The sequence below is a fragment of the Rhinoderma darwinii genome, chromosome 1, assembly GCF_050947455.1.
Source record: "Rhinoderma darwinii isolate aRhiDar2 chromosome 1, aRhiDar2.hap1, whole genome shotgun sequence".
NCBI classification, from domain to species: Eukaryota; Metazoa; Chordata; class Amphibia; order Anura; family Rhinodermatidae; genus Rhinoderma; species Rhinoderma darwinii.
This window is the reverse complement of record NC_134687.1, coordinates 638378315-638390074: the sequence shown is the minus strand read 5'-3', so window position 1 is coordinate 638390074 and position 11760 is coordinate 638378315. Positions and strand designations below refer to the sequence as shown.

The window sequence follows — 11760 nt, the reverse complement described above, 5'->3', positions numbered from 1 at the left end:
CCTAGGAAGGAGAGGAGGACCAGCGCTCACGGATCCATGGCTGCGGGCGTCGGGAAGTGAGTAAACCCGACGGCCTGCGGCCATGGACGCTACACATTTTTTTGTTTGGGCCATTTTCCCTTTACTGAATCCTAGACTTCCATTACTTTTTTTGAAAACCTCAGAGTCCTCTGGATCTAAGCATTGAGCTACCACACATTTCGACAAAAAAAAAACACCATATTTTTGAAGTTTATATAAGACATATTACTCCTAGATCCTCTCTACAACTTCCTTCACACACACTTTGTGTGACCTTTTTTTGGCCAAAAAGCACAAGACAAAATAAATAAAATCCTGCCTAAAAAACGCAATGTTTGTAGTGCATTTTAAATTTCAGAATTTACTTACGACTAACATCTGCCAGAAGCAGTTTTTGCCACAAAAAGCATGACAAAACACCAGGAAAAAGCGATGCAAAAAACATGGCGTTTTTCCTAAAAATGCTGCATATGAGGCCAACCTAAGGCTGGAATCACACATGCAGTTTTTTGACCCAGAGTACAAAATAATAAAGAAAGTGGGAAATATAAATGAAGAGCTTATACTTCTCATAGTGTACTTGCTGGATCCACTTTTGGCTGTGGCTCAAAAAACAGCATCAAATACTACATGTGTCTCTCCAGCCTAAGGATATATTCAGACACCGTTTTATCGTAGCTGTCCCACTCGTCTGCAGGGTCCTAATTTTTTTTACTACGTCACTTTTCATTTATGAATACAGTAATAAGACACAAGGTTCATGCTGACAATTCAGCTTCACTGCTTTGACAGTAAACGAGGCTCTACTCTTCTTCCAGAAATCCACAACACTTTTCCCGCATGGATCCCAGTCACAGTTGATCTCCGGTAAATATAATTCGGCTCTTTGGCAGATTAAGGCTAACTCCACCCAAAAAAAATTAAAATAAAACACTTTTATTGACTATATAAGGACTGTGAACAATCATGTTTTAAAATTATTATTTTTTCCTTTTATAACATTTCTCACATTCTGAACGAGAGTATGGTTTCTGCTATGCTTGTAAAACATTTTCCACATGTAAATCAAAAAGGCTTCTCCCCTGTGTGACTTCTCTGATGTTTAATAAGATTTGATTTTTGTGTAAAACATTTGCCGCATTCTGAACAGGAAAATGGTTTCTCCCCTGTGTGACTTCTCTGATGTATAACAAGATCTGACTTTTGTGCAAAACATTTTCCACATTCTGAACATAAATATGGTTTCTCCCCTGTGTGACTTCTCTGATGTTTAACAAGATATGTTTTTTTTGTAAAACACTTCCCACATTCTGAACATAAAAATGGCTTCTCTCCTGTGTGAATTCTTTCATGATCCTTAAGTTTGCAATTAGTAATAAAACATTTGCCACATTCTAAACATGAGTATGGTTTCTTTCCTGTGTGAATTTTCTGATGTTTAAAAAGACGTGATTTATCTTTAAAGGACTTACCACATTCTGAACATGAAAATGGTTTTACTACTGTATGAATTATTTCATGATCCTTAAGTTTGGCTTTAGTAATAAAACATTTCCCACATTCGGAACATGAAAATGGCTTGTCTCCGGTGTGAATTTTCTGATGATCCCCAAGTTTGCCTTTAGTAATAAAACATTTCCCACATTCAGGACATGAAAATGGCTTGTCTCCGGTGTGAATTCTTTGATGATCCCCAAGTTTGCGTTTAGTAATAAAACATTTCTCACATTCAGAACATGAAAATGGCTTCTCCCCTGTGTGAATTCTCTCATGTACAACAAGATTCGATTTACATGTGAAGCACTTCCCACATTCTGAACATGAATATGGCTTCTCTCCTGTGTGAATTCTCTCATGTAGAACAAGATTTGATTTACCTGCAAAGCACTTCCCACATTCTGAACAGGAGTATGGTTTCTCCCCTGTGTGAATTCTTGTGTGTGTAAAACAACCTGAGCTTTTTGTAAACTGTTCGCCACATTGACACCTTGTGGTTACAATCTGCGATTGGTCAGGAGAAGATCTCTCATGATTAGGCAAATTATATGATCGATCTGTATTATGAAGTCCTGGGTGTACATTAAGGGTAATGAGGTTTACTCTTGAAGACTGCCGGATGATGATATCTTCATCTTCTACCTTAAAATTTAGCAATGACATGAAGTTTGCCTCAGAGTTCTTACTGGGATTTTCTGTTAGGATTAAAAATAATTTTTTTTTTGTTAATCCACAAAGTAAAAGTAGACAAATGTTTAACATTATATTAGGCTGGAAACACATAGTTTTTCATGAAGTTTTTTTAGATGCAGTTTGAGGTGCAGTTTTTTTTAAGCCAAAGCCAGAAATTATTCCAACAAGAGTAAGTATAAGCCATTCCTTTTTATCCAAACATGGCTTTGGCTAAAAAAAACAAACTGCACCAAGTACTGCTACAAAACCTAACTTGATAAAAACAAGTAAGTTTGAAAAGCATAATCTTGCCGAGCAATCAAGCCTGTCCTCTGCCAACACATTAGGACCTTCAATACCAATTGGGCATCACTTTAATACAACAAATTAATATTGTCATTGATCATCTAATGTTGGCCACAATTAATTTCTAATAAGATAATGCACCATGAGACAAAGCACACGTCAGGCTGAATTCACGGACAGGACAATGAGGTCTGAGGACTGAGATCTGGTGACAGTTCAGCCATTAAGATATACATCTTAATGGCTGCACTGTCACCAGATCTCAGTTTTATAGAACATCTTTAGGATGTAGTGGAAAAGATAGCGTTAGGTTATCAATCACAATCTGTAAGGCCATGTTTTTTTTTTTTTTAAAAAGCGTTCCAAAAGGGCCAGAAAAAACAAACCAGCAGACATAAAAAACATTGTGTGTAGTACGTTTTATATTATTTTCATGTAACATCTGGCTGCCACTTTCTTGTGCACAAAAAAATGCAGGAAAGACTGTCAGAAAAAAATGTGCTGTGTGTGAAACCAACCATACAGTGTCAAAGCTGGGAGTGTCAATGGGAGCCCCCTATCAGCATTGATTGTGGTGTTTAAGTGCTTAAACTGAGTTTTCTCTGATCTCGGCCGTTAGTGCATCTGTTAATCGCAGCTGGTGCCCCCCAAAAAAACTGATACTAAGCCTAGTGCATGACCGGATTGATAGAACAACTTGTAGAGAACTTCTATGTGCAGTCACAGCTCCCTCAGGTCCAGCTCTATGTATAACACATTGTCTGAAGTGTTACTGTAATGTAGAACTAAGGAGGAACCTCACCTTAACAAACCTCCGAATTCACTTTCTAAATTCATTATTACTTACCTGTGGTAACACCTCCTGGAATTTCCTCCTCCACTTCACTCTTACACGGTTGATCGCCCCTCTCCCGCTCTTCTTCTGCTTCATCCTCGACTTTAATATTAGTCAGATCTTCCCCCTGATGTCACATATGTAATAATTCAGTACAATACAGCAGAGAGTGCAAAGAATCTAACAGATCGACATAAGAAACCAAATCTCTGACCGCAGGACCAAAAGCTCCACACCCCCCTATATAGATCTGATATAGGGCTCAGCTTCATCTACCTGATGATTCTCTGGGACATTGTGATTTTCCTCTGGACAGTACTGGGAATACAGAGGACTGGGACATCTCTCTGGTGGATTTCTCCTACTGGATGCATCTGTAGGAAACACACACAGTTCCGGAATAAATTGTTTACATGGGATGATGAGATGATGAGAGTAGTGACCATCAGAAAAAAAAAATTCTACAACGAATGAATGTCTCCCCCTCCTTACAATGCTGAATGGCCCTTAAATCCGTTTACTTTTCTGCTTCATTTTTAATCTCAACCTTAACCCTTTCCTGCTCCTGTACGTACTATTATGTCACGATGAGCGCATGGTTCACGCTCCATGACCTAATAGTACGTCACGGGTCTAACAGCCATTCCGGCCCCCCTCCCGGCACATACAGGAGCTGTGACAACTGCTGTCTCATACAGCAATTGCCGCAGCTCCTTCAGCAAGGACCGAATGAGGTGGTCCCCGCTGATTAACCCCATAGAAGCCGTTCAATAGCGATCGCAGCTTCTTAGGGGTTAAAATGCCATCGACGTCCCACAACATGATCGCGAGCGCCGATGGTTGCTACGACAACAGAAGGCCTTACAAAGGCCTCCGACTATGCCATCTACGGAAGTCTAGTGGGTCCTGACAAAGTCAGGACCCACTATGCTTGCTGTCAGTGAGTATCTGACAGCTCTGATACACTGCACTACGCATGTAGTGCAGTGTATTAGATTTGCGATCAGGGCCTCCTGCCCTCAAGTCCCCTAGTGGGACAAAAAAAGTTAAAAAAAAAAGTTGTATAAAAATAAAAAGTTCATAAATAATAAAAGTAAAAATCCCCCTTTTTCCTTTATTATTAAAATAAATAAACTACACATAATTGGCATCGCCGCCTCCATAACGGCCTGAGATACAAAAGTATTTAGCTATTTATCCTGTGCGGCGAACGCGGTAAAAGAAAATAATAAACCATACCAGAATAACAATTTTTTGGTCACTTCACCTCCCAAAAAATGGAATAAAAAGGAGATCAATAAGTCGCATATACCCAAAGATAATACTGTTCGAAACTACAGTTTGTTACCCAAAAAACAAGCCCTCACAGAGCTTTGTTGATTGAAAAATAAAAACGTTATGGCTCTTAGAATATGGCAACACAAAAAGAAGTTTTTTTTATAAAAAGTATTTTATTGTGCAAACGCCATAAGACATAAAAAAAAAACTATAAACATATGGTATCACCCCGCAGAGTGAAGTGAATATGTCATTTATAGCGCATGGTGAATGCTGTAAAAAAAACTGATCAAAAAGTCGCATGGCTCCCGTGAAAACTACAATAAATTCCTTAAGGGGTCTAGTTTCCAAAATGGGGTCACTTAAGGGGTTTCCCCTGTACTGGTACCTCAGAAACTCTGCAAATGTGACATGGCGCCCAGAAACCAATCCAGCAAAATCTACATGCGAACTAGCACTCCTGCCCTTCTGAGCTCTGCAGTTTATCCTACTAGAAGTCTATGACCACATATGGGGTATCGCCGTAATCGGGAGAAATTGCTTTACAAATGTTGCAGCATTTTTTCTCCAATAGTCCTTGTAAAACGAAAAAATGTGTACCTTCTATCGGAAAAATGTGATTTTTAATTGCACAAAATGCAGCAAAAAACCTGTGGGGTCTAAATTCTCACTATACCCCTCGATAAGTTCCCTGATTGGTGTGTTTGCAAATGGGGTAACTTTTGGGGGATTTCCACTGTTTTGGCACCACAAGACCTCTTCAAACCGGTCACGGTGCCTAATAAAAAGGAGGCCTCAAAATCCTCTAGGTGCTCCTTTGCTTCGGAGGTCGGTGCTTCAGTCCATTACCGCACTAGAGCCACATGTGGGATATTTCTAAAAACTGCGAAAAATTCCTGCTAAAATTCTAAGCCTTGTAACGTCCTAGAAAAAAAAAAGAATGTTCAAAAATGATGCCAACATATAGTAGACATATGGGAAATGTAAACTACACTGCATTCCAAATTATTATGCAAATGTTATTTTTCGCTGATTTTCCTAAATAGTCTATGCAAATGACAGTCCGTATAATCTTCAAGCCATCAACCGTTGGAGTATAATGCAAATTTTATTGAACAAATCTCCTAATGATAACAGATTTGTTTTTAGAAGTAAAAAACTCAAAATGCACTGTTTCAAATTATTATGCACAACAGAGATCAAAACATTTTAAAGGTTGTAAAGAGAACTAAAATGGTAATTTGTTGAATTTGCAGCATCAGGAGGTCATATTTACAGAAATCAAAAGCTCTTTCAATCAAAAAAACTGAACAGGCCAAGTTACATGTTAACATAGGACCCCTTCTTTGATATCACCATCACAATTCTTGCATCCATTGAGTATTTGGACAGTTTCTGCTTGAATATCTTTGCAGGATGTCAGAATAGCTTCTGTTTTGATGTGAACTGCCTCCCACGATCATAGATATTTTGCTTGAGGATACTCCAAAGGTTCTCAATAGGGTTGAGGTCAGGGGAACATGGGGGCCACACCATGAGTTTCTCTCCTTTTATGCCCATAGCAGCCAATGACACAGAGGTATTCTTTGCAGCGAAATGGTGCATTGTCATGCATGAAGATAATTTTGCTACGGAAGTCACGGTTCTTCTTTTTGTACCACGGAAGAAAGTGGTCAGTCATAAACTCTACGTACTTTGCAGAGGTCATTTTCACAGCGTCAGGGACCCTAAAGGGGCCTACCAGCTCTCTCCCCATGATTCCAGCCCAAAACATGATTCCGCCACCTCCTTGCTGACGTCGCAGCCTTGTTGGGACATGGTGGCCATTCACAAACCATCCACTATTCCATCCATCTGGACCATCCAGGGTTGCACGGCACTCATCAGCAAACAACACGGTTTGAAAATTAGTCTTCATGTATTTCTGAGCCCACTGCAACCGTTTCTGCTTGTGAGCATTGTTTAGGGGTGGCCGAATAATAGCTTTATGCACACTTGCAAACCTCTGGAGGATCCTACACCTCGAGTTTCGCGGGACTCCAGAGGCACCAGCGGCTTCAAATACCGGTTTGCTGCTTTGCAATGGCATTTTAGCAGCTGCTCTCCTAATCCTATTAATTTGTCTGGCAGAAACCTTCCTCATTATGCCTTTATCTGAACGAACCCGTTTGTGCTCTGAATCAGCCACAAATATTTTCACAGTATGATGATCACGCTTACGTTTTCTTGAAATATCCAATGTTTTCATACCTTGTCCAAGGTATTGCACTATTTCAGGGCTTTTCGGCAGCAGAGAGATCCTTTTTCTTTCCCATATTGCTTGAAACGTCCTTCTTAAGTAGTTTTGCTTTGATTGGGCACACCTAGCAAACTAATTATCACAGGTGTCTGAGATTGATTACAATGATCCAAAGAGTCCTAAGACACAATACCATCCATGAGTTTAATTGAAAAACTAATAATTAAATGTTTATGACACTTCTATCCAATGTGCTTAATTTGGAACACTGTGTAGTAACTATTTTGTGTGGAATTACTATCTGTCTTAGAAGCAGATACATTTAAAATCAGAAATGTTGCTATTTTTCACAAATAAAAACTGTATAAACCAAATTTTACCACTAACATAAAGTCTAATGTGTCACGAGAAAACAATCTCAGTATCGCTTGGATAGGTATAAGCATTTCAGCGTTATTGCCACAAAAAGTGACACGTCAGATTTTGAAAATAGGCTCTGAGCCTTAAGGCCAAAACTAGGCTGTCATTAAAGCGTACCTCCAATGAGATTGCGTAAAAATAATTTTTTGCACAGTTGAATAGAGCTTTTCACTACAATTCTAACAATACCTATATTACGCAGATAGCTACTTTCCAGCCATAATACATATCAGACAGTAAAAGTAAAATCTTCTCTTGCTGCATATTGAAATGGGCGGGCACTTTCTGATTGTGACATCAGCTAAGGGAATTGAAGCCAGAGCTTGTGCCCTTATATCGCAGGATGCTTTACTTTTAACTCATGCACGAGCTCAGAGAATCAGGTCACAGAATCTCCTGCTGCAATCTCTCCCCAGCAGATACTATCTATACAGACATCTGCTTCAAGGCAAGAGTAAAGACAAGTGCTGCAATCACTGGATCCCTGCATCATGCGAATATATAGTATGATTCTATATATTAGCATCGTGTGTGTGTGTGTGTGTGTGTGTGTGTGTGTGTGTGTCTGTATACACACTTCCCGTCACACCCATTTTTCGGATTATCACTTTAGTTTTTTCATCCCCACATTCCAAAAGCGGAATTGCGGCCCCATTAATTTCAAGGGGCTCATGCACACGACCGTAGTTTCCACAGTCCGTGCATGGCCCAGGAGCCTGGACCGCAAAAAGAACGGACATGTCTTACTACGGCCGTGTTTTGCGGTCCATGCTCATAGAAAATAATGCATGCGGCCATGTGCATGGCCCGCGATATGCGGGCGGGTCGCGGGTGACACTCCGCGGCCGGCCGACCCGAAAATCACGGCCGTGCACATGGCTACTTGGCCTGTTTTTTACTTGTCCCCCTAGAGGATGAACCAGCGATCGTATCTCATGATACGGACAGTTTCCTATGAAGAACTTTATCGGGCCCCCAGGTTGCCATGCCAATCAACGGCCCCCCGAAATCGTGTCACGGGGGGAGCCGTGGGAAAGTTACAGGGGGCCGCCCCTGTTTCTAGTCATTTAAATGCTGCTATTTACCGCGGCATTTAACAGGTTAAACGAGTGGGATCACGTTGAAGTGGCGGCTAGAACACCCAGCCGATACACTTGTTCTATGGAGAGGGCTCAGCCTGTGAGCCCCACCCATCTATATGGCGGATGTCGAGAGGGGTATTATATATATATCTATGTATATATACACATATATATATATATATATATATATATATAAACACACACACACAAGGGCATTGCTAGGGTGTTAAAAGTTTTTTGTGTGTTGCTAATGGGTTTTTTTTGTGTTTGATTTTTTTTACAGGTTCAGTTGTTGGATTACTTCACATTCGAGGACGACTTCGATGAAAGCATTTATTTTTAATAAAATAGGTAATGTGGGTTGTGTGGGGGGGTTTATTTCAATAAAATATTTTTTCTGTGCGTTTTTTTTAAAACATTACTATTACTGCCTTAGTAATAGCCGCTGTCTGATTGACTGTGTCCATTACTAAGGGGGGCCTAGTGTTAGCCGGTGGAAAGGCTAACACTAACCCCTCAATTATTAGTCAAGCGTGGTACTGGATTGTACCCAACTCTTCTGGATACCCCTGGTGGCGGTGGGTACTGCGGTAATAATGGGGGAGTTAGTGTTAGCATTTTCACCAGCTAACATTAAGCCCCGTCTTAGTAATGGACGCTGTCAATCAGCCAGCGGCCATTGCTAAGGCAGTGGTAATAAAGTAAAAAAAAACAAAACACAGACACATAGAAAAAATATTTTATTGAAATAAAAGACCCCTCATTAACTATTTTTTTTTTTTTTTAAAAAAAGCCGTCCTCAAATCCGAAGTAGTCCAACAAACTAACTTGTAAAAAAAAACGAAAAAAAAAATTTGTAATAAAAAAAGGATGGAATATCGTAGTAGTTGTGGTCATATTTTGGTGAGACATTAGGATTTGTGACATTGTGATTTTCCTCTGGACGGTCCACAGGATTGATCATCGGTATATGATCAGTGTGGGTTTGACACCCTTATCAGCTGTTCTGGCTGCCTCCGGCCGGCGGCTAAATCTATACAGGGTCGGCGCCGGATTCAGAGGGCTCTGAGGCGTGCTTCTGTGCTCCCTCCTCGATATAGCCAACGGTATGTGTTAATCTTTTGGGGTATTTTCCTTTATGCATACACCTTTTAGGGGTTTACGCTCCCTTTTTTTTCTGTAGTCAGGTCATTTATATACTTCATTATTGCATGTGTTGGTTACCTACTCTCCTTAGTTCATACAGACTGGGTGCATGCTTCCATAAACATTTTTGTATTCAGATATATAATCCAGGGTTGATTTCCCTTGGTACATGTCAAGAAGGGTCTGTGGACCCACTGGGCCGTACCGCCTTGGCGGTAAGGCAGCTGGCCAACAGGACGCAGGTGGAAGTCTATAGTTCATATAGGTACCTGTGGCAACTCAGACAGCAGCAGGGAAGGCTCGGCTAGGACTAGGCATCAGGTAGAGAACAGGTGAGGTGAAGCAGGTCAGACGTGGATACAGCACGAGGAACATGGGGGCAAATTACCCTCAGTTGGATATTCCAGGAAGACAGCCAGACCCTTGTGCCAGGAAGAAACAGAGGAGGCTCTCTTCTCCTTGTGTCAGATTTCCGAATCACGCGGTCCACTGCCATTAGGATGGAGGATCGAGTCTGCTGCCAGATCTGCAGAAAGTGTCTAAACGTGGAGTCAGCCGCTGGTACCTCGGAAGTATCAGGCACCGGGAGAGGAATTCGTGGGTGCTGGCCATAGACAATGCAGAACGGTGTATTCCTAGTAGACTCACTGGTGTGATTATTGTAGGAGAACTCAGCACACAGAAGCAGCTGCGCCCAGTCATCATGCTGCTTGGAGATGAAGTGGCATCGGTAGTTGTCCAAAATCTGATTGATCCTCTCGACCTGACTATTAGACTGAGGATGGTAGGCTGAGGAAAAGCCCAACTTCACGCCGAGGAGTACGCAGAGGGCTCTCCAGAACTTTGAGGTAAACTGAACCCCCCAATCAAACACAATATCCTGCGGCAAGCCGTGCAGGCGGAAGATGTGTTGGATGAATAGCTTGGCAAACTGAGGAGCAGAAGGAAGACCGGTCAGAGGAACTAATTGGGCCATCTTCGAAAATCGGTCCACCACCACCCAGACAGCACTGCATCCAGCAGAGAGAGGCAGGTCCGTGATAAAGTCCATAACTATATGCTGCCAGGAAACATTGGGCACAGGCAATGGCTGGAGCAGACCAGCAGGTCTGGAGTGGGCGGCCTTGTTGGCTGGACATACAAAACAGGAAGAAACTAAGTCCACAATATCCTTGGGCAGCGTGGGCCACCAAAAATTAAAAGCAATCAAATCCCGGGTCTTACATACCCATGCGTGACCTGCCAGTCTAGAGGAGTGACCCCAGCAGAGGATTCTTCCACGATCAGCCAGGAACACAAAAGTCCTCCCTGGAGGAATGTCCCCAACTTGCAGGGGATTGACAGAGACAATGCAAGACGGATCAATAATGTTCTGTGGACTCTCTATGGTATCTTCGTCTCAAAAGACCTGGACAAGGAATCAGTCCTCACATTCTTATCGGTCAGGCGATAATGGAGCTAAAACTGGAACCTTGTAAAAAACAGTGACCACCTGGCCTGACGAGGGTTCAGCCGTTGGGCCGTCTGGAGGTAGGTAAGATTCTTGTGGTCTGTAAAAATCAGAAATCGGATGAGCTGTGCCCTCTAGTAGATGTCTCCACTCTTCCAGAGCCAATTTGATGGCCAGTAACTCCCGATCCCCAATCGAGTAGTTGCGTTCTGCGGAAGAGAAGAGCTTGGAAAAGTATCCACATACCCTTGACTTGCCCTTGGGACCTCTCTGGAACAGGAGTGCACCAGCACAGACAGAGGACGCGTCCACCTCCAACGAGAACTGCAGAGAGACATCCGGATGATGGAGGATAGAGGCTGATGTGAAGGCATTCTTCAGGCCATTGAATGCGGACTCTGCCTCGGGAGTCCACACCTTGGCGTTCATACCCTTCTTAGTGAGGTTAGAGATGGGAGAAGTCAGTAAGGAGAAGTTTCGAATAAACTGCCTGTAAAAATTAGCGAATCCCAAAAAGCGCTGTATGGCCCTCAAGCCTTGAGGGCGTAGCCGTTCCAGGACAGACTTTACCTTTTCAGGATCCATCTCGAGACATCGATTTGAGACGATGTAGCCCAGGAGGGGTAGAGCATCTTTGTCAAATACGCACTTCTCCAACTTGGCGTACAGACGATTCTCCCTTAACCGAAGCAGAACTTGACGGACATGTCTCTGATGCGTCATAGGATCTGGAGAAACAAAAACAAGATGTCATCAAGGTAGACTACTACACAAACATAGAGGAGGTCACGGAAAATGTCATTCACAAACTCCT

At 42.1% G+C, this 11760-nt stretch overlaps 1 protein-coding gene across 1 annotated transcript in view; it reads right to left on the bottom strand.

Annotated features, from left to right (window-relative positions):
* Window positions 1-966: 966 nt before the first annotated feature.
* The window catches only part of LOC142659612 (uncharacterized), a 32801-nt gene continuing 22007 nt past the window's right edge, over window positions 967-11760 (bottom strand). The window contains exons 8-10 of the mRNA XM_075835952.1: window positions 3608-3705; window positions 3344-3458; window positions 967-2213 (exon numbers count right to left, since the gene is read on the bottom strand). Coding sequence (XP_075692067.1) covers window positions 1087-2213; window positions 3344-3458; window positions 3608-3705 — 1340 coding nt within the window. The 3' untranslated portion in view covers window positions 967-1086. The remainder of the gene's footprint in view (window positions 2214-3343; window positions 3459-3607; window positions 3706-11760) is intronic.